This window comes from Salmo trutta, chromosome 19 (genome assembly GCF_901001165.1).
Source record: "Salmo trutta chromosome 19, fSalTru1.1, whole genome shotgun sequence".
NCBI classification, from domain to species: Eukaryota; Metazoa; Chordata; class Actinopteri; order Salmoniformes; family Salmonidae; genus Salmo; species Salmo trutta.
The window spans coordinates 9,713,708-9,737,597 of record NC_042975.1 but is presented as its reverse complement, the minus strand read 5'-3'; the positions used below and the strand labels follow the sequence as shown (position 1 = coordinate 9,737,597).

General features: G+C 41.0%; 1 protein-coding gene across 10 annotated transcripts in view; it reads right to left on the bottom strand.

Moving 5' to 3' along the window:
- Positions 1-461: 461 nt before the first annotated feature.
- LOC115153963 (V-type proton ATPase subunit e 1) overlaps positions 462-23,890 on the bottom strand; it is a 29,626-nt gene continuing 6,197 nt past the window's right edge. The window contains exons 4-12 of one of the 10 annotated variants that reach the window (XR_003867797.1): positions 18,032-18,133; positions 16,482-16,607; positions 13,142-14,378; positions 12,346-12,540; positions 11,817-12,006; positions 11,286-11,359; positions 10,934-11,056; positions 8,440-10,819; positions 462-8,408 (exon numbers count right to left, since the gene is read on the bottom strand). Coding sequence is in view for 7 of the 10 variants with exons in the window: in XM_029699686.1 (XP_029555546.1) it covers positions 10,701-10,819; positions 10,934-11,056; positions 11,286-11,359; positions 11,817-12,006; positions 12,346-12,540; positions 13,142-14,378; positions 16,482-16,607; positions 18,032-18,133 (2,166 nt within the window). In the remaining 3 variants the exon portion in view is untranslated. Of the gene's footprint in view, positions 10,820-10,933; positions 11,057-11,285; positions 11,360-11,816; positions 12,007-12,345; positions 12,541-13,141; positions 14,379-16,481; positions 16,608-18,031; positions 18,222-20,443; positions 20,506-23,890 lie in introns of all 10 variants that reach the window. The other 9 variants (XR_003867798.1, XR_003867796.1, XM_029699691.1 and 6 more) reach the window with 9 other exon arrangements.

Genomic DNA, 23,890 nt, shown 5'->3' with positions numbered 1-23,890 from the left:
CCTCATGCATCTCAACCATTGTAAGAGCTTTCTGCGAGTGACATAATAAACCACTTGACCATTGCTTTTGTTTGCTTGAGTTAAACATTGTCATGTCATGCTGACTCTGACCAGCAAGATCTGAGATGATACTGGCACCCACACAAGACAAGAAATCAGAAAAAGACATTGAGAGGAGATTGTATTGTGATTCACAATAACACTAAGTGAAGCTGCCAGGCTATTTGAACTTACTTTTCAGTACAGTTGGTCAGTCAGTTCATAGAACTAGAATGTGATTCAATTTCTATGATTCAGCCTCTAACATCAATGCTTATGCAATTCAATATTATGTCTGTCTGGACTGGATTTTAACTATGCTTTGTAGTATGGAAGACGTAGGTCATGAATGTGCTTCAGTGTTAATCATACAAATAAACTGATAGCCCAAATAAAACATACAAAATGGTAAAAGGTAAATAGTGATTTTCAAATGTTTTTATTTTGATATTAAAATCAACAATAGAATTGGACAATAGAATCATGGTTACAAGCAAAATTGGGTTGTTGCTAGATTGAGTACAGCTATGGACCAAAAGTTGCATGTTCGAGTCGCATCGGGGTCAGCTGTAGCATTTTTGCTAACCCTTACCCTTTTCCTAACCTTAACCTAATTCTCTTAACCTGCTACATTAATTCTCCTAACCTGCTACGTAAAGTCACTTCAGTCCATAGCTATACTCCACCTAGCCACAACTGTGGTACCAACTCCTGGCTGATACAATTCTGTGAGAAAAAGTATGATAAAAAAACTAAACTAAAATGAAGGAGAGGCACAATTACACAAGCAGACACATTTTTCCAATCAATCATAACATCACATCTGTACATTTACAAGGATCCTTATCCAATAGCTGTTCAACTAATTGTGCCTCCAAAAAAAAAAACGGAAACAAAAATAAGAGAAAGAGATCGAACGACAAAAGTATAAACCCAGCACAACATTTAAACAACATAAATATAACAACTGTCAAGATATTATTGAATTTGAACAGGCATATATGTGAACTACAAATATAGACATTTCTAATAGGATCAAGTCACTGTTAGTTTCAGCAGGATACAGATTTGTTTATGAGTATCACCCAAGAGATTTATTACAGAGCACTTAGCAATGAAATACAGCCTTCCTACTGTGACAAATATTTTTCACTTGGGGAGTACACACACAGTACTAACTACTTAAAGTTCCCATGCTACATTATCTATTGAAATACCATACAACATCAGAAGCATTACATCACGGGTATGAATTGTGTAGTTTTAAGAATGGGTGAGATATCTTTAAAAATTGTCCTCATTGGGAGTTGTATGGATTTCCCCAAAAAATAATTTGGCAAGTTTGGAAGGAAAATGTAAATCATTGCAGTGTGAATATGATGTGTTTATGGTGCTTTGAAAGAGCGTTATATTTGTTTTCTCAATGTCATTGGTAATCATTGAATTGGTCTGCATGTGTACTATGCAGGAACACATATTCCAACACTTCAGTGAAGGGATGAGAGATCTCTGCCCAGCAGCCCTAGTGACCCTTACCGATCTCTATGCCTTTTCCTGAAGCAAAAAAAATGTATTATCCTATCAAAGCTACCAGCCAATCCACTTCAATTAAATTTTTAAAAACACGGTCGTCGACCACCATTACTGAGGACAAGGTCTTACTGACACCAACACTGCAGTGGCTACAGCAGGTCTTAAAAAGCAGTCAGTCGCTGTCCAAAGTTCACTGGGAACTGGTCAAGAGTTGCAACACCCCTCAGGCAGCGTTCCAACACAGCAACAGGGGCCGAGTGGCAGCTCGAGGAAGTTCAAGTACGTCTTTGAGATTCAGCACCATGGCTGGCGAGTGGTGCCTCCTATCAGCTGTTTGCATTGTTTTGTTTTAAACTCACTCTCCAATTAGTGCCCCCTTCAATCTTAAGTTATAAAGGGAAATGTGTGGTGCCACTTTGGAGCAATCTGGTGAAATCAAGGAACCTGGACTTGTGTAGATGCCCACCACTTCACCATCGCTTTAAGCGTTATACAGGCTTTGCCACGTTTAAAACGCCGCCTGCCCCTGCGTAATTACTAGAGACATCGAGGTTTGTTTCCTGGAACTCCATGGTTAACATAGATTTATGTTGAACAATGCAAACCTCAACATGTGTCATTAAGAGTTGCTGTTTCAAACCTTGTTTTTTCATTTAAGAACGGCTGCTAAAAGGCCATCTGCTTGTATATGTGACACTGCTCCGGGTAAAGTGAAACCCAGCTGTTTGTGGAATAGTAGTCTAATGAGGACCAAAGAGGCACAATTATCTTGATCATTTTTGAGGGGACACAATAGGTTGGTAAATTGACAGTTTTTGCAAAGCAGATCTGCAGGTTCTATAGAAAACTCAACTAAATCAATCACCATTGGTGAATGCTCTGGGTCTGACAAATGGAATTCAGCAAGAACATATAGCTCGCTGCGGTATCATGAATATCTAAAATCATTTCTATAGGTAAACTAGAGGAAATATTTCAAATGAAATATAAAATAAATGGTATGGCAAGTAGGTAAGGTCTAAGTAGAAAAGGCAAAAAAAAATATTTTAAAAATTCAAACGTGTGCAACAATTACTGATTTTGCGCATAAATACAAAAGAAATAAAAAAAGGTTTACAGAAATAAGGACAACCATACAAAAAAGTTCAAATTTCTCTGAATCATGATTGCAGCACACATTGGATAGACTCTCCCACCCAATGTTAGACTGGACATCTCTGAGTACGAACATATCCTCATATTGAATCCTTTGAAGGAAGACTACATTCCACTGATGAGAAAACTGTCTGAGGCAAAGCAGCATCAATTTTCATCTGTACATGAGATCACTGTTAAAACACCAGACAGAGTAAATGTCAGAATTCTTGGCATAGTGGGCAGAAAGATAGTAAATCTTGTATCCATACAAAACATCAAGACTTTGAAGGGTGTAGATCACGTTTGGATTCAATTTATTTTTTTAAGGCACCTGGTTTAGCAGGCATTGTATTAAAATTATGTTTGACATTTTGTAAAACCAAGTGAGTTGTGGGTATGCTTCTGGTTTGTACGATTTTGTTTTCATAAAAACAGTGGGTAAGCAATGCAAAATAGTTTGATCTGAATATGTTCAACATCCAAAACCAAATCTCTCTATGCTTGTTAAGTTCAAATACCACGTGGACATAGTCCTTGATACTTACAAAATCCTTGAACTCAGGGTGAAGATGCACCCATTTTGACCCAGTAACAAACATATCAGATGAGTGAGATTTTCATGCACAATGGTCATTCCCTACGCATATTCTCTGCATTTAATTATCCAACAATAGAATACATCAAAACGGTTATACTGCATAGAGCATATAACCTTTGAGTATGAGCAGTTCCACAAGCAATATGGGGGGGGAGTTGAGCAAGTTATAATAAGAAAGAATGCGTTTGAAATGTTTCTGCAATGCTTAAAGCGGCAATCAGCAGTTGAAACAATAGCAAAGCGTCCTCCCCACCCCTGTTTCGGGGGGAAAAAACTGGGGGATGGAAAAATGTTAACACTGGCGCCACACGATTAGTGATTTTTGAGGTCAGTTCAGTTTGATTATTAACAAATAACGTTTTTTGATTTCAATTATTTTTTTAAACATTAAATGCATTATCAAATAATGTCAATATTTTTGAGCTTTTTAATGGAAATTCCAAAGCCAAAAAAGAGTGAACATTCAATTGCTGAAAAATTGAAAATATTCCATTGTCTCCATCAGGTCCACATTAGGTATGACATCAAAAGAAAATTACTATGAAATAAAACATTTCAGATGTGTATATTACTTAGTTTTTATTTGATGGCTTCATTATTTAATGTCCTATTCTCTGCTCAGGCAGTAGCAGCCAGCAAACATTCTCTGTGCTTCCCATACTGTACTGTCTAGTCATCCCTTTTGAGCTAGGCTAGCCTGCCTAAGCGTGCTGCAGAGCTGTCTGATTAAATAATTGTACTTGTTTTTCAAAGTAGATAAGGCATACTTTCACGAACTGTCTCTCTCGTAGTCGTGTTGTGTACATTCCTCTCTCATGTGGCCTGTGTGTGCCTAACCTAACATAGCAGGCGTAAATTGTATCCATCTCGGTCCAAGACGGAAAAAAACAGGCGTAATGGATTATGGTCATTGTAGTTAATTACCACGTTTTTTCCCTCTGAACTAGGTTGAATGTTTGCTTAATGAAAACTACAACTCCCTTCAGCCAAGTGTCCCACATAGTTCCTGACATGATTTCTCTTGTGATTTATCTCAAGAAAAACAACGAGTTGGGCCACCCCCCAAATAAAACAAACTAAATGGAATTCAAGTAATTGAACTGACGTCAGTCAATTAGTTGTTTAATAACAAAAAATACAAAAACATAGGTTAATCGCTGAGAACTAGTAAGCACTCAAATTCAAAGAGCTATGGATGCAAGGACTGACCATCCATTATATAAAAAGTATAGTTTTAACCATGTTTTTAGGCTCTACAGTGTTTGTTTACATTTACTTTGTTTACAAACATTGGAGAGAAAAAAAAGCTTATATTTTGGCATCTGATGGGTTAAAACAGTTGAACTTAACCTCATGAGGCATTTATATAAGCTATATTCTTTAAGAATCAATGGTTACGTATCATTCATTTATAAAAGGTAGCAACTGCTGAGAGTAGCAACTGCTGAGTGTCTGCCCCTTTAAGCATTGATGTACACAATATACAGCCCATGAAAAATCAGCTATACAAGTGTTAATACTTTAAGTTCTCAATTTCTATAGATACTATGGGTGTAGGGGAAAAGATATATAAATAAATAAAGAAAAATGGCAGAATGCAGGTCCTTTGAATGACAGTTTAAAGCAAAAAACAAACAAAAAACAAAGCATTCAACTGGTTAGATAAGATGGAAAGGAACATACTCATCTAGCAGTTATAAGACAGGTCTTTCTCATGCGTGGCTCCTCCATTGTCAGAAGAAATAGCTCCACTCATTCCCCACCTGCCTATCACCACTAGGAACACCTCCATAGGGTTACGGAGACAGGGTAAGCGTCTTTGTATAAAGTCAATGAAAATGCTCTGCTCAGACACGAGACAGCTGAAAACTAAAGCAACACACTGTCTTACTCAAAAACAAGTAAGACATGCATAGTGCACAATTTAAGAACATTGTCATCACATACACTACAAACAACTACATACAAAGCAAGCCAAAATCGTATCAGGAATTGAAAGAAAGAGGACAAACACGCTTGCCGCCTCCTCTCTAGAGTCTACTGACTGTCTACTGAATTGGAATAAATCGAGATCGGTCTCTTTCTCATTGTGATCCAGCGGTTTGGTAATGCTACCATTAGACATCTATCCACAAGGTCTAAGACTATAGCATAAGGTTAACTCAAATGTGATCAAAACGTTAATAATTTGTTAAAAAGTAAAAAAGGTCTGTTAAGCATAGGCATATGTAATGTATAATGAACTATCATCTTTTTAATACAATATAAATCATGAATAACCAACCCATACATGAGCAGCAGCACAGTAAAACAGAGGTTGGATCAAAACTAGAAATATCATTTATTTCCCTTTTGAAAAAAAAAAAAAAAGTTTGTACGTTTAAATTTGTTAGAGTATAAAGAAAAACTAATCTAGGTAAAATATTTATACTTAGAAGTCCATTGGCCTTTGTCTATTCTTATCCTGTAGAGAGCATCGCACCATTTTGTTTTACATTTAATCTCTATTAACACACACAGAGTTATTGAACTGCAGAAATAAAAATCGCAACGTTAATTGGAATACATAAATATATTTTCCTTTGATTTACTATCCTATTACATATATTTCTATTAGAAGAATGGTAGTTACCCTGATTCGCTGCAGAAGAGACCATAATGGATTCAATTATCAGCACTAGCACATAATTACACAATCTATTATCTGTTTATATGTTTGATGTCAATAGAGCAGAAGGAATAGTTACTGGCTTTGAATGTCAACCACTTCCTTGACTGTTAAAATGCCACAGAGTCTCCTGGTTAGAATGTAAAGTTGCACAGCTTGCGCCCATCATGTTAAATGTGAAAACCTGCGTGGACACACACCCGATGCTGGAATCAGCCTCACAACACTATGTTCCACTAGCTTCTTACACAACATTAATTCCCCTAGCTCAACCTCACTTGCCATCAGTGATCCCAATGGAGAGGCCATCGTTGATTTGAGCATATCACCAGGTTGAAGGTCTTTGTTGTAGACAGTACAATATTGGCCGAGATCGGTTGCCACAGCAACACTACTTCGCAATTGAACCCACTATTGGCCATCTTAAGTGAATGGATGGGTGTTTGAAAAGGCAAAAAGTATCCCGGATTAAATCTCCACTGCAAATTACTTGCCATACAGTACAGTGATATAGTTTTCCTTCTGAGGTACTCACAAAAGGATGTGGGCTGTTGTGAGTACCTCAGTCTCCCCTTCCCCATTAAGTACAAGTACAAATTACTTTTAAAATGATAACAATATAACTCTCTGGCAAATGCCCAGAAGAAATGTGTCTACACTGTACATCAACCTGAAGAAAAACCCAAAGCAGAATTTGTTTTTCCATAGGAAATCTCTACTGAAGGCAAATGAATTCATGACATTAGAGTCATTCAGAACATAGGGGCATTGTAATCAAAGGTTGATTGCCCTCTTAAGACCTCCCCAACACACTGTCCTGGTCAGGTTACAGAAGTCAAGTACTCACTGCAGCATTCAAACAAGGTCGGTTTAGCAGCAAATGGAAGGAAAAATGCTTTTCTTCATACTTGGTTTTTTTGTTTTGTTTTTTTGAACAAAGTGCTTTCTTTTTCATACATGTAATATAGACTATACAAATATAATATTTAGAAGATAAATCCATTTACAAAATGAAACACTACAAAAACAAACCATGGACGGTATATAGAGAATATTTACTACACTAACAAAGTAAGTAGAATAAGATATCTTATCAAACATATCATTCTAGTTTCAGAGAAAGTGTATTTTTTTCCCTTTTTAATTCAATCAAAAATAGTTGGAGTATGGCGTACAGTGCGGGAAACCTGCTTTGCAGAACAATAACATTGTTTCTCTACAGCAAACAAAAGGCATGTTCAGATATCTTCAGTACTGAAATAAGAAAATGTTCACTACATAAAAGAAAACATTTTCAATTAAAACATGCCCTTTCTCAGAATAAAGACAGTGTTACTTTTCCGCAGTGAGGGTTTTCAGCCGTGCCGGTTTGATTGAATTCAGCCTTAAGTCTCCTTGTTCTCTTGAAATTAGCAAACCTAGTCTTTCAAATTGACAAGTTACAGCAGCAAAGACAGACGCTTGAACTAAGAGCATTTTCTCTCTAAAAGCTGCTCGTCTCATTTCGTCTGGGCTGAGATTGTAATACAGGTTAAGACTACAATTGCAAGTATTCAATTGAGACTTATCATCCATTCATTTTCTATCAATCTTCCCCATGACTCAGCACAACAGATGAGCTTTGTGTCAAGAACTGAGGCGGAGGGCACAAAGAAACCAGAATGATATCCATGATATTCAATCCCTTACTTTCAGAACAACCCCTAAAAAAACTAGAGCCTCTTCACAAAGAAAACAAAAAAACAGGAGGAACCCCTCCCAGTCACCATCCAGAAACCCTACCCTATCTCATGCAGAGTCTCCATCCAGAAACCCTACCCTATCTCATGCAGAGTCTCCATCCAGAAACCCTACCCTATCTCATGCAGAGTCTCCATCCAGAAACCCTACCCTATCTCATGCAGAGTCTCCATCCAGAAACCCTACCCTATCTCATGCAGAGTCTCCATCCAGAAACCCTACCCTATCTCATGCAGAGTCACCATCCAGAAACCCTACCCTATCTCATGCAGAGTCTCCATCTAGAAACCCTACCCTATCTCATGCAGAGTCTCCATCCAGAAACCCTACCCTATCTCATGCAGAGTCTCCATCCAGAAACCCTACCCTATCTCATGCAGAGTCACCATCCAGAAACCCTACCCTATCTCATGCAGAGTCACCATCCAGAAACCCTACCCTATCTCATGCAGAGTCACCATCCAGAAACCCTACCCTATCTCATGCAGAGTCACCATCCAGAAACCCTACCCTATCTCATGCAGAGTCACCATCCAGAAACCCTACCCTATCTCATGCAGAGTCACCATCCAGAAACCCTACCCTATCTCATGCAGAGTCTCCATCCAGAAACCCTACCCTATCTCATGCAGTCACCATCCAGAAACCCTACCCTATCTCATGCAGAGTCTCCATCCAGAAACCCTACCCTATCTCATGCAGAGTCTCCATCCAGAAACCCTACCTCATGCAGAGTCTCCATCCAGAGACCCTACCCTATCTCATGCAGTCACCATCCAGAAACCCTACCTCATGCAGAGTCACCATCCAGAAATGTATTTCTCTGAACATCTCTCAAATTACATACATGCGCACCAACAGAAAAAGGCAAATAGTACAAAAATGTTTGTTTTTTCATTCCTTTTTTTTTTTTTTTAAAGTTTCTCTGAATGTGAGGATAGGCCTTAGAAATGTGTCATGCTTATTAACGTATCAATTTGAAAAAGTGGCAATTCACAATAGATAGATATATGTGTATGCATGAATGGACATTACTATAAATACACAACACTTAATATAACATATATGTATGTGTATTCGTCGTGTAACATAAATTATAGAAGTGATATACCTTTTGGTTATTTGTGACGTTTTGACAAAACAGTCAAAATAAAACTTGTAATTATGCAATTGTTCTCCATCTCTTTTCTACTTCGTGCCAAAGCACAATAGAAGAAGTGGAAGTATTACATGTAACTTTTGGAATCTATCAAATGTTTTTAAAGCAACTAATCTACTTGAGAAGCCAACTGACAGGAGCCATTTAGAAAAAAGTTAATGAAATGCTTCTTTCAGTACGTAATTGGACCCAAGCAAATTTCACAGTTGAATGAAAATCCCTGACCCTACCACATTTCCTACATTCAATACGGTGTCAGGTAAGCTGTGCAAAACCTTACTTTATCTGGCTAGTCGCCGTTTTCCTTGCATGTGTCTTTGGTACAAAAAGCAATCAAAATATAGTGTGCAAATATTTTTTAAATTCTATATACGAATATCCTTTTTAACCCTCCCATTCCCATCCCCAGCCCCAAAGTCCAAGTACCGATAACCAAAGTACATTTTTTGTCAGAGCCATCTTATAATACAATGCACAGACTCTGTGGCATATATCTACATGTTCCATGTCCATATGTACATTCAGAATAGCTTGAAAGAGCAGAAATACATTACAAACCTCTTGACCTTCCCTGCACCATGTTCTGCTCTCCCTCAGTGTAAAATGGTCCACTATCCTTCAACCACTTGTGTAATCATCTCACTTTAAATACAAGGCACAATGAACAGTACTGTTATTAAATACAAATATGAACACACCAAACTAAGGAACTTCAAACTATTAGCCCTCTCATCCCTACTTTGCAAGAAGCCAATGGTGTTTTCATTTGAAGACGCTTCAACCAAAGGGTATATAGATAGAGGAAATGGTTTGTTATAATCACATCATCTAGCTTATAGTCAGATGACTAAGAATTTTCCCATGCAAAGGATGGGAATATAGTGGCCTTCTGCTCAAGTCTATTTGAAATATCTTCTCAACTGCAAAAACACAGGACAATGGAATTGAAAAATCAGGCCAAATTGCAAAACAACCTTTCACTGCATTCCTGTGTATCCCCCCCCAACTTCGACACATTTTTAGCGTCATTCTGTCAAAGTAGACTTTCTTAATGTTAGTAGTAATTCAGGTGCTTGTGTGTTTTTGTTGCCTTATAATGTGGTTGGCAGGCTGAGAGTATTGGGTAACATCTCCTCCTATGTGAATGCCACGGTGCTGAATGGGAAAGCAGACAACAGGTATGAAGCGTTCCCTATACCTCCACAACAGTAGACACTATGGAATACCCAGTGGCTGTTTTAAGGGTTTTTTTTTCATCTGAGAAGCACAGTTCAGTAAAGGTGACAAGGACATGGGATTGACAAGTTACTATTTAGGTTTCAATAGCAAATATCTCGTGCCATCCCGTCGTCTCACTCTAAATATAACGGCATCCTGTGTTGCCTTTCCCACCCAGGTACGCAGGCATGAAACGGGTCGTTTGAACGCTACAGGAAATGGCTACAGCTAGAACTGATAATCATTCTGTTTTGACAGATTATATATTTTTTTCCAACATAAACATTTCGGGAGGTATTTTTCATATATTGGCTTTGAATTCGCAAACACTGCGGCCCTAAAGACACTAGCCACGTGCACTAGCCACGTGCACAAATGGCGAGTAACAGACTACTAGTGCAGAGATAGATACTAAGTTTCATTTCAGCGCATGCTCACAGTGTGAAGACATACATACATTTGGAGCGTGGTATGTATGTCTTCCCACAGGGCATGGTGATGCGATTCCTGGATGGAATGGTCATGCAGAGGGTGAGCCGTTACAGTGTGGGACAAGAATGGCGCGGATGGCTTTGAGTATGCCATCACCAGACCTCTACATGGTCCGTCTACACTCTAGACGTGGGTACGCGCAGCCCGACCAGTCCTCCAGTGGGATCCCCCTTGCCAGTGTTCTCTAGGATCTGGTTAACAAAGTCAGACGTCTGCCCGGCAACTGGTGACTTCACTGCAGAAAGAAAAAAAGGACACGTTTTTCCTTAAACAACAGCCATTGTTTAAACTGTGTTTGGGCTCAAAACTATATTTCTGTTGCTCCTTACAAAAAAATACATCATCTTACCAAGGGTCTCTTGGATGAGTTTGTCCAGAGTTTCAGTCATGCTAGTTCCCTTGTCGTCGCAGATATCCTGCACTCTGTTCACTATCTCTTCCTTTATGGTGTTGATGACAAACAGAAGCCGATCTGGAACAAACAATAAAAACAAGGGCAATGTAATTGTTATTTTTTTAGAGAGAAAGAGATTGTAAATAGCTTTATTGCCAAACACAAAACATAATAAACTTCCTTCCCTAAACCACAAATTATAGAAGGACAATTGACAGTCTACTAATTGAACAATGTAGAAAACTGAAATCAAGTTGGAAATCATCTATGGGAAAAGTGTATAATTCAACATAACTTATCAACATACCGTATTCTGTGCCCAGACCCCACAGCTTGACTTTGTTGGCCTCATACTGAGCTTTCTTCTTCAGTCGACAGGCCCTGAACAGAGAGACAAACAGCTTGTGTAAAGGTATACATATAACAAGAACACCCCTTATGTAGTAATAGTAGTAGAAGTACTAGTAGTAGTAGCAGCAGCAGCAGCAGTAGTGACAGTAGTAGTAGTGATAGTACTAGCAGTGTTAGTAGTAGCAGTGATAGTACTAGCAGCAGCAGCGATAGCACTAGTAGCAGCAGCGATCGCACTAGTAGTAGTAGTGATAGAAGTACTAGTAGAATTAGTAGTGATAGTAGTACTAGTAGTGACAGTACTAGTAGTAGTGATAGTAGTAGCAGCAGTGATAGTAGTACTAATAGTAGTAGTGACAGTACTAGTAGTAGTAGTAGTAGTGATAGTAGTAGTAGTAGCGCGTATCAAAGTTGACTGTAACAAAGCAGAAAGAGAAGGTTCTGGAGAACAAGAGTTGAACAAGGTTTCAAGGTGAGTATCCAGTACCTGGATGCCAGTTTGTTCTTCTCCTTGCGGGAGCGTGGGCGGGCTGTGAGGGGCAACTCGCTGACCGGGGTCAGATCACTGATCACTTTGTTGAGCTTACGCAGCTCGTTCCCGATCTGCAGCAGCTTGCGAGGGTTAGGGGTCAAGTCCTCCACATCTGTCCGCCGAGACTTCTTCAGAGTGTACTTCCCTGTTCACACAGCCATATCACCGAGCCAGTTAACCACTGAGTCATGTCCCTTAGTCAGCAGGGACAGTCAGACACATTTGTATCTCAAAACCCCAAAATGTACACTATAAATAATGGACCAACAACGTTACATTCATAACCTACATACATTATCAGGGTAGAATGTACTGTAAGATGTAATCGATGAACTATGAAGAGTGTGGCTTCTATCAAGTGCATGTGTAAATGCGGGAATTCATACTTCTTCACATGATTGTAGTGCAATAGATAGTTTGTGGTGTGTGCTTGTACATGTGACCACTTACCAGATGTGTTTGTTTATGATAAAGTGTGTCTCACCGTGGTGTGGGCCATTCCTCTGGTACATGTTGCTGGGCAGGGTCTCCCTGTCCCACTCAGAGGGCTTGAGCAAGCATTCCTGCTTGGAGGGGGTGAGCTGCTCGCTGTACTCCCAGAAGTAGCGGCGCTTGCCCCTCTTCCTGGAGATCCCTGCCGTCAGCCCCTTCACGTCCTCCACCGCGTCATTGTCACATCCTGATCACAACAGGGAGGGAGGAAGCGGGACCAGAGAGAAAATATTAGCAAGGGAGATAAGGGTGAGGGTAGAGAGATAAAGATGGAGAGAGCGAGATTAAGAAGGAGAGAAAGATGAAGATGGAGAGAGTGAGGATGAGAAAAGGGCAGAGGGTCAGTTGATCAGAGAGCCTTCCACATATAAAACAGCTTAAATAAACCCTTGATTATACTGTTCCATCTCAGAGCACGGCCAGGGTCACACTAACACCCACCCAAAGCAGAAACATGACCCCATTCTCAAGATCCATTTATAATCCAGAATGCTGACTCACTGGACCACAATGGGCCAGGCCAGGGACTCCCAACAGGGAATAAGTTCACCAATCACATATTTCCTTTCCGTGGGACTCTGCAGCTACAAAGATATTCCCATCCAGAACTCTAAGTAATCATTACTATACAGGGAGCTGACATTTGTAATAAACTGCCGGTCTGAAGAGAGCACCTTCAGCGACCCCAACCTCATTTCACATGGAAAAACAAAATGGTTGCTATAAAGGGACATGCTTGGACTTTGGCCTCGGGGCCAATGTGGGTCTCAAAAAAGGTGAATGTCTACCTGATATATGGCTACCTGGCTCGGAGAAGGCGTCGCTCATGTCATCATCTTTATCCCCCTCATAATCATCGTCCTCCTCATCTTCCTCATCATCATTCTCAGAGAGCTCATGCTCGCTGCCAAAACCCTCATCATGATCTTCATCGAGATCTTCATCCAGCTCCACCCCCTCAGCATCCTCTTCGTCCTCCCCCACCTCCTCCTCTTCGTCCTCCTCCTCTTCCTCCTCTTCGTCCTCCTCAGTGAGGGCTTTCCCGGCCAGCCTGGCTCGGGTTAGGAACAGGGAGTAGTTGTGCTCCTCCTCCTTCTTCTTGTCAGAGACTGGGTCAGTCCCACTGGAAGTCAGCAGGGTCTCGCTGGCCCCAGCCCCAGCTACAGGGTAGTGGAGCATAGAGGGCACAGCTCCAGACGTGCCCACTGAGGCGGGTGGCATCTCCCGGCGAGGCAGCTCTACCGTCTTCTCATAGGCCAGAGTGCTGGCGGAGGCAGAGGCAGAGGCTGCAGTAGCAGGAGCAGCCACGGGGGCAGCACAGCCAGATGTGGTGGCCAGCTCAGGGGGCTTGCTGCTGTACGTGAAGTGGTTTTCGGCCTCAACCTGATGGGAGGCCATGGACATGTCGACTAGGGGCCGGTGGGGCATGCTGATGCGAACCTTTGCCTTGCGCACGTAGTCATTGCAGTGGTAGCCCAGGGTGGCCATCTTGCTGGTTCCCTGGGCCTTGGACATTGTCTCTGTGCTGGAGGGGACAGGCCAGGTGGCCTTCTGGGAACCCTTGGCAAAGTCGCCCAGGGGGTTCTTGACCAGGTTGGAGCAGGAAGAGGAAGGGCCCGGGCGGGCGGCTGTCTTCTTGCTCAGGGAGAGTGGGTGGAGGGAGGTGTGCTGCTTCTGGCCCCCTATCAGCAGATCAGGGTGGTAGAGTGTGTCACACACAGGGGGCTGTGAGTCCTCACTGTTGAGCTGAGCCAAGGTGGGGGTCCGGGCAATCACCTCCTCATCTTGGTAAGGGCTGGAGAAGTCATCCAGGCCTGCCTCCTTGGTGCCCCAGATGTCACAGCTGGTGAAACGAGTGCACTTGGTCAGGTCCTCCCAGTATGTATCCCACTGCTCAAAGTTCGAGCTGTAGGCCGGGTCGCTGTCCACCAGCTCCATGAGGTGCTCCCCACACTCCATCTCCTTGCAGTCCCCCACCGTGAAGTGATCAACTCTAGGACTTAGGCAAGCAGTCATTTCTCTGTCCTGGGGAGGAAAAGAAAGTACAGAGATGAAAATAGTGCATAGAATTGACATTATTTCCTGTGATAAGTATGCAACCATCTTCAATCAACAATATTCTGTGTAAATAAAGTTACATTTTTTTATTGTATTGTTATAGCGTGTTGTGTTCTCTACTACACCACCTGTCCTGCCTCTGTGTGTATTTATTATGGATCCCCATTAGCTGTTGCCAAGGCAGCAGCTACTCTTCCTGGGGTCCAAACACATTAAGGCACTTACATAACACATAGAACAAAAGATAAAACAGTGCATCATATAACATTATTACACCACTACATACAAAATGTATAATATCACCATACAACAATATTATAATGTACGTGTGCTAGTGTGTGTAAGTATGCGTGTGTCTGTACCTGTGTGTGTGTGTGTGTGTGTGTATGTATATGTATCTCTTCACAGTTCCCGCTGTTCCATAAGGTGTATTTTTTTAATAATTTTTTTTATCTGATTCTACTGCTTGCTTCAGTTACCTGATGTCCATGTAGTCAAGTACCATGTAGTCAAGTATTTTACAAGCATTTCACTACACCTGCAATAACTTCAGCTCAATATGTGTATGCGACAAATCATATTTGATTTCTATGTAGTACTGTGCGCCTCGCATAGTATGTTCTGGACTTGGGGGATTGTGAAGAGACCTCTGGTGGCATGTCTTGTGCTAGTAGTTTAAACAGACAGCTCGGTGCATTCAGCTTGCCAACATTTCTTACAAAAACAAGTGATGAAGTATATCTCTCCTCCACTTTGAGCCATGAGAGATTGACATGCATATTATTAATATTAGCTCTCTGTGTACATCCAAGGGCCAGCCTTGCTGCTATGTTCTGAGCCAATTGTAATTTTGTGGCACCTGACCACACGACTGAACAGTAGTCCAGGTGAGACAAAACTCGGGCCGTAAGGACCTGCCTTGTTGATAGTGTTGTTGAGAAGGCAGAGCAGCGCTTTATTATGGACCGACTTCTTCCCATTTTAGCTACTGTTGTATCAACATGTTTTGACCATGACAGTTTACAATCTAGTGTTACTCCAAGCAGTTTAGTTACCTCAACTAGCTCAATTTCCACATTATTCATTGCAAGATTTTGTTGGGGTTTAGGGTTTAGTGAATGATTTGTCCGAAATACAATGCTTTTAAATTAAATATTTAGGACTACATTCCTTGCCACCCATTCTGAAAATAACTACATCTCTTTGTTAGGTGTTGCAGTAATTTCAGTTGCTGTAGTAGCTGACGTGTATAGTGTTGTATCATCCGCATACATAGTCACACTGGCTTTACTCAAAGCCAGTGGCATGTCGTTAGTAAAGACTGAAAATAGTAAGGGGCCTTGACAGCTTCCCTGGGGAATTCCTACCTCTACCTGGATTATGTTTGAGACTTCCATTAAAGAACATCCCTCTGTGTTCTGTTAGGTAACTCTTTATCCACAATATAGTAGTCATTTCTGTATGTGCTGTGCTTTTGAATGTCCTCCCCTATAAGGGTGCTAAAAGTCTTGTCAATTTGTTTACTGTATAATAGCATTGTATCTGGTCAAACACCATTTTTCCCAAAAGTTTACTAAGGGTTGGTAAAGGGGGCAGCGGAATTCTTGGGTAGCGGAATGACTTTTGCTTCCCTCCAGGCACGAGGGCACACACTTTCTAGTAGGCTTAGATTGAAAATATGGCAAATAGGAGTGGCAATATCGTCCTCAGTAATTTTCAATCCAAGTTGTCAGACCCTGGTGGCTTGTCATTTTTTCACCTCTTCCACACTCACTTTACAGAATTCATAATGACAACGCTCATCTCTAATAATTGAGTTTGTTATACTTGGATGTGTAGGTTCGGCGTTTATTGCTGGCATGTCATGCCTAAATTTGCTAAACTTGCCAATGAAAAAGTAGTTGCAACATCAGTGGGTTTTGTAATGAATGAGCCATCTGATTTAATAAATGATGGAGCTGAGTTTGCCTTTTTGCCCAAAATGTAATTTAAGGTGCGCCAAAGCTTTTTACTATCACTCTTTCTAAGCTGTGATCCTGCCGGAGGCTCTTCTGCACGGAGAACACTTACCAGTTCGTACATGAAGTCTGGGTCTGTGTTACTCGCCAACAGGTCCGTGCTGGTCAGCGCCTGATCAGCAAAAGTATAATTTTGAAAGAAATCCCCAAAGGGAAGATCCATTCCACTGATGCCGGGCTAAGGGGAAATAAACATTCCAAACTATTCAACCTGTTGCAATTCCTGTTGTCCTGTTATAATACTCTGAAGAACATGTTTAAATACTGCTTTTCCATTTCAGAGTGAACAGAGATAATTATACTGAACAAAAATAAAAATGCAACATGTAAAAGTGTTGGTTCCATGTTTCATGAGCTGAAATAAAATATCCCAAAAATGCTCTATATGCACAAAAAGCGTATTTCTCTCATATTTTGTGCACAAATCTGTTTACATCCCTGTTAGTGAGCATTTCTCATTTGCCAAGTTAATCCATCCACCTGACAAGTGTGGCATATCAACCTTGTGCTGGGGACAATAAAAGGCCACGCTAAAATGTGCAGTTTTGTCACACAACACAATGCCACAGATGTCTCAAGTTGAGGGAGAGTGCAATTGGCATGTTGACTTCAGGAATGTCCACCAGAGCTGTTGCCAGGGAATTGAATGTTAAATTTCTCTACCATAAAGCCGCCTCCAACGTAAGTTTAGAGAATTTGGCAGTATGTCAAACCGGCCTCACAACCGCAGACTGTTGCCAGGGAATTGAATGTTAATTGAATGTTTACCACAACAGGCAGGACCTCTACATCTGGCTTCCACACCTGAGGGATCGTCTAAGGGGGAGGGTGGGGTTGCTGAGGAGTATTCCTGTCTGTAATAAAGCCCTTTTGTGGGGAAAAACGAATTCTGATTGGCTGGGCCTGGCTGCCAAGTGGGTGGGCCTATGCCCTCCCATGGCTGTGACCCTGTCATGTGAAATCCATAGATTAGGGCCTAATTTATTTATTTCAATTGACTGATTTCCTTATATGAACTGTAACTCAGTTAAATCTTTGAAATTGTTCCATGTTGCGTTTATATTTTTGTTCAGTATAGTTGTAGTTTAAAAAGAGGCAATCTGTTTTAAACTAAGGTCACGAGGCATTTATAAGTTACATTCTGTAAGAATCAATGGGTATATATAAAATGAACTTAAAAGTAAATAAAAAAAAGGTTAATTAATGGATGCACCAAACGCAGATTGCCCCTTTAACATTTAGTTAAGCATGGAGAGTAACACTGAACAAACAACAAACAACAATTGTGGGGTTGTGTCAGCCTGGATAAAAAGGGGAATGTTCCCATGGACGTGGGAAAATGCCATAGGCTGTCTGTCCACTGACAGCTGTATCAAAATACTTTTCTAACTAACCGGCTCATTGTTCCATCTGTGGCTATATCATCCACAGTGTAATTGCAGGGCAACTTGACTGAGGTCTGTCAGTTTTAGGCTACAGACTGTCCATTAACTGTCCAGCAACCTAGCTGTTTTCGCTTCAGAAGTTGGTCAATTGCAAGACTATTGGAGAGACAACTGGCTAAAGCTGGACCACTTCTAAAAGAACCCTCCCTTCCATTACCTGAGGCATCGCCGAGCACCGATCTCTGTTCCTTATTGTGAATTTTTCCTCCACCTCGTGTCCCAGTCGTCTTCGGATGATGTCAACCGACAGTAGAAAAATCTATGAGTTAAGTAACAAAAAGAGTCTTCTTTATTGTGGAAAACTCTGTGAACTCATGGAAGTCTAGTTCTCGTCTGATGCCTTGTGTCTGGAGAGAGATGAGAACACAGGGGGAATGGAAGGGTTTAATTAGTAAGATATTACATATGTTTGCACATTTCCCCTACTTCACCGCCTACGATCTTATACAACTCAAACACATAATACTGTCACTTAGCCTGCAAGCTGAGATTCTGTGCAGATCGTCAAACACGGCTTCTGAGAGCGACTGTCAAGACCAGCTGTTCATTTAAATCAGAACACATAGCCTACTTCTATCAACTCTAGTGTGATATATCTTAACTCATGACTGTGTTGGTGACACTCAGTGCAAAACTGGGGGGGGGGGGGGGCTTCCATGTTTGTAAAAGAGACATAGTCGAAGCCGAGCAAAGTTGCAGACATTGTCCGGTTGCAGCATTTCAGATCCAGAAAATACACTGGGAGCCCTCCCTGCAGGCAGCAGATTAGTTTGATGCGAGACAGAATGAGCATTGAATAAACACTGTGTCTAGGCTATTTTTAAAATGACTCTAGCTAGCTATCATTCCCCGCTGCCAACGAAGAGTCACAAAGAGAGAGGGAGCAGAGTCGCTGGACCCCGTTTGCATAACAAATCATGAGAAATATGCTGGGGAGGGAGGGCACTGTGCTAGCCAGCTGTGACACAGAGCAAAACAACCCAGCTCCTCTAGTGGCGGATGACATTTTCCACCTGGTTTGCCAACTCAGTCAAATGAGCTTCTTATCACCCCTGTCTGCTTTTCACACAGCAGCTTTTGCCCGCAGAGGAAAAACACCAACAGAAAAACACCACCTCCTCTTCTCTCTGCCTGCCACAGCATCACACAGAGACACACAGACACGGCAGCATAGCCTGCAAAGCAGAGCAGTAGCACTGGCTGAAACTAGTTACGCATACCTAGTCAGTATGTTACTGGTTACACATACCTAGTCAGTATGTTATGCATACCTAGTCAGTGTGTTACTGGTTACGCATACCTAGTCAGTATGTTACTGGTTACGCATACCTAGTCAGTATGTTACTGGTTACGCATACCTAGTCAGTATGTTACTGGTTACGCATACCTAGTCAGTATGATACTGGTTAAGCATACCTAGTCAGTATGATACTGGTTAAGCATACCTAGTCAGTATGTTACTGGTTACGCATACCTAGTCAGTATGTTACTGGTTAAGCATACCAAGTCAGTATGTTACGCATACCTAGTCAGTATGTTACTGGTTAAGCATACCTAGTCAGTATGTTACGCATACCTAGTCAGTATGTTACTGGTTAAGCATACCTAGTCAGTATGTTACTGGTTAAGCATACCTAGTCAGTATGTTACTGGTTAAGCATACCTAGTCAGTATGTTACTGGTTAAGCATACCAAGTCAGTATGTTACGCATACCTAGTCAGTATGTTACTGGTTAAGCATACCTAGTCAGTATGTTACGCATACCTAGTCAGTATGTTACTGGTTAAGCATACCTAGTCAGTATGTTACTGGTTAAGCATACCTAGTCAGTATGTTACTGGTTAAGCATACCTAGTCAGTATGTTACGCATACCTAGTCAGTATGTTACTGGTTACGCATGCCTAGTCAGTATGTTACACATACCTAGTCAGTATGTTACTGGTTACGCATACCTAGTCAGTATGTTACTGGTTAAGCATGCCTAGTCAGTATGTTACATATACCTAGTCAGTATGTTACTGGTTACGCATGCCTAGTCAGTGTGTTACTGGTTAAGCATGCCTAGTCAGTATGTTACTGGTTACGCATGCCTAGTCAGTATGTTACTGGTTACGCATGCCTAGTCAGTATGTTACTGGTTACGCATACCTAGTCAGTATGTTAAGCATACCTAGTCAGTATGTTACTGGTTAAGCATGCCTAGTCAGTATGTTACTGGTTAAGCATGCCTAGTCAGTATGTTACTGGTTAAGCATGCCTAGTCAGTATGTTACTGGTTAAGCATGCCTAGTCAGTATGTTACTGGTTAAGCATGCCTAGTCAGTATGTTACTGGTTAAGCATGCCTAGTCAGTATGTTACTGGTTAAGCATGCCTAGTCAGTGTGTTACTGGTTACGCATGCCTAGTCAGTGTGTTACTGGTTAAGCATGCCTAGTCAGTATGTTACATATACCTAGTCAGTATGTTACTGGTTAAGCATGCCTAGTCAGTATGTTACATATACCTAGTCAGTATGTTACTGGTTACGCATACCTAGTCAGTATGTTACTGGTTACACATAGCTCACCTTAAAAGCAGGATGTGTTGATGAGTCTTAAAAGGCCATGTGCTGTGAGTGCAGTCCTGGTCCTGAAAATACACCCACCTGTTAGAGCCACTCAGATGAGGGCGATTGTGTTTTTGGAGGCACTGTGGGGAAGCCCTTGCTGCAATGTGCTGATGCCATGAGAAACTGCCTGCCAGCCTGGCTACTGCACTCTGCCATTTTAATATCTTTGTCCTCTCTACACAGAAACATCCCCCTGGACATTAAAAACACACTGCGTGATGCCTTACTGCAACAGTTTCTAAAATGCACGCTACAGAGTAGGTCTCTCTCTTACGCTTACGATTGACCACTCACTTCCTAGTCAGATTTCTCTGATGATAGGTTTCTGTTGATGGCAGAATATGGAGATGAAAGGAAGGCAGAAATAATTGCAGATTTCAGACATAAACAACTGTGTGCCCCACACCCGGTATTGACAGCACTGTAGTCCATCTAGATTAGGACAGGCTACATGTCTTAGCCTTGTTGGCGAAAAATTTTGAAATAGGAGATCACGACTAAAACATAATGGGCTCTTCAGTATGCTATGCAGACAGGTTAAGTCAGTTTACCATGGGCACTGACACATGGGTCACAATCAATTATTTATATATACACTAGATGACAGACAGGGAGCACTGTTCTGAAGCCACCGCTGATCCATTTTACTACTCCCCCACCGCTGATCCATTTTACTACTCCCCCACCATTGTAAAAAACACTTTGGAAGCTATAGAAATGCATTTACTAAAGTCTACATTGGTTTTTGCCACATGTATTCTATCACAGACACCTTAAAGCATCCTTTTTAAAATGGTGTTATGTGAGCTACACATGCAAATCAAAAATATAGCAAGCCATTTTCCTTAAAGTTACATTTTTTAAATATTAATGTTACTGTCCCCACTAAAACCTCAAAAAAACACAAGTACATGTAACTTTGTCCTTGAAATATTTCTTTGAAATACTGTGTAATTCCATTCCTTCCTTTGGAGGACTGCTGCTGAGGATTACCAATATGGCCGACCGGTGGCTTCAAAGCCTCTCATTGGCCAATAAATAGCATCAGCAATCTAGTTTTTGTATATATCATTGGTCACAATGGATGTCACAAGCTGCTCCTGACGGACATTAAACTTCACTATGCATTAGCTGGCTTCAAAGGTCTCAACACAATTGGAAAGGCATTAAGCCATAGGCATTAAGCCACAGGCATTAGGAAACATGAGCCCACTTCACAATCTGATCGTGTGGGGAAAGAATGACAGATACAAGGGACAGTCATACTCCTGTACCAACATCAGGGTGGGAGGGTCTCACTCACAAGCACACAAAAAACATTGAGGCTAAATTGACCATTTAAAAAGGGGTGGGGGGAGGGTTCTGGGTATACTTAAACCAGATATAAAGTATTTAGAAAATATAATGGACCTACATCTTTTTTATAACTATTATCTTTACAACCATGGAAAGGGGGATACCTAGTCAGTTGTACAACTGAATACATTCAACTGAAATGTGTCTTCCGCATTTAACCCAACTCCTCTGATCCCTGACAACAATGAGTACAGTTACATGCACACAATAATAGAAATCCGGCCTTCTTGGTCAAATTTCTGCAAAGAAACTACTACCAAATGGACACCAATAATAAGAAAACACTTGCTTGTCACAAGAAACATGAGCAATGGATATTAGTCTGTCCTTTGGTCTGATGAGTCCAAATTTGAGATTTTTGGTTCCAACCGCCATGTCTTTGTGAGACGCAGAGTAGGTGAACGGTTGATCTCCGCATGTGTGGTCCCCACCGTGAAGCATGGAGGAGGTGGTGTGATAGTGCTTTGCTGGTGACACTGTCAGTGATTTATTTAGAATTCAAGGCATACTTAACCAGCATGGCTACCACAGCATTGTACAGTGATACCCCATCCCATCTGGTTTGCGCTAAGTGGGACTATCATTTGTTTTTCAACAGGGCAATGACCCAACACACATCCAGGCTGTGTAAGGGCTATTTGACCAAGGAGGAGAGTGGTGGAGTGCTGTATCAGATGACCTGGCCTCCACAATCACCCTGACCTCAACCCAATTGAGATGTTTGGGATGAGTTGGACCGCAGAGTGAAGGAAAAGCAGCCAACAAATTCTCAGCATATGTGGGAACTCCTTCAAGACTGTTAGAAAAGCATTCCAGGTGAAGCTGGTTGAGAGAATGCCAAGTGTGTGCAAAGCTGTCATCAAGGCAAAGGGTGGTTACTTTGAGGAATCTAAAACATATTTTGATTTGTTTAACACTTTTTTGGTTACTACATGATTCCATGTGTGTTATTTCATAGTTTTGATGTCTTCACTATTATTCTACAATGTAGAAAATAGTAAAAATAAAGAAAAACCCTGGAATGAGTAGGTGCCCAAACTTTTGACTGGTATTGTATATAAATATCGTCAAAGATAATATTGTGATACTCTACTTTATCAATTGCTACCCCATCACCAACTGATACGCTTCACCAAAAAATAAAAAAAATAAAAACATTGGTGTAAAGGCCAACATAGGTATATTTTAGAAACACAGGGACCTCTCCTGTGCCCCTTTTGCAGCACACCAAAAAAAGCTATCACTAGCATATCCAGGTCACATATTATTTGCTAATATTGAAGGTAGTGTCCTACAGAAAAAGCTCCGCTTCCATGCTGAACTGAATCCTTGCCACGTGTGTGGGCTTTATAATATAATAACAGAGAGATAAAAATCTCAAGTGTGATAGGCCGATTTGGTAGTGGTAGCAGGAATTATTTGTTGTCATCTCCATTGGCTAATTAATTACACACAGAAATAGCTATGTTCTTTACCACTACAATAGAAAAGTAGGCTATAAACATGGCAAGATGAGTCATGCAAACTTATACTACCGGGCAAATTCTATCAATATCATGCAAGCATATTTATAGGTCTAGGGCCAATACCAAAACAAACCTGGATGCAAATGCAGTACCAGCAACCTTATCATAATTAACTAACTACGCCTGAGACACAATACAGAGAAATGTCCTAACTTCAAGGGTTGTTTGTTTACCATTAAAAGTTCAGTGTACATCTAGATAGACTAGATGTTTTAAATTGCATTGATTTTGTCTGCAAGACTGGCAACATTTGAGATACTGTACTACCAATATACAAAATTACCTGCTTCATGATTATTGTTGAATTTCTGTAACAAGGATGTTTAGGTCCGTTTTGTTATCTCAGTTATTACCATGTTATTATCATCACAAAGTTAACCAATACACTGAGGCAGACATCTTTCTTTCATGCACTCTGAAGGATATCCTCCTGGTCTAACCACCACAGCTGGTAATGACAACCTTGCTTTGAGGACATGTTGAGCAAAGAGTCAAGACAAGAATGTGTGTGGTATTCTCAGCG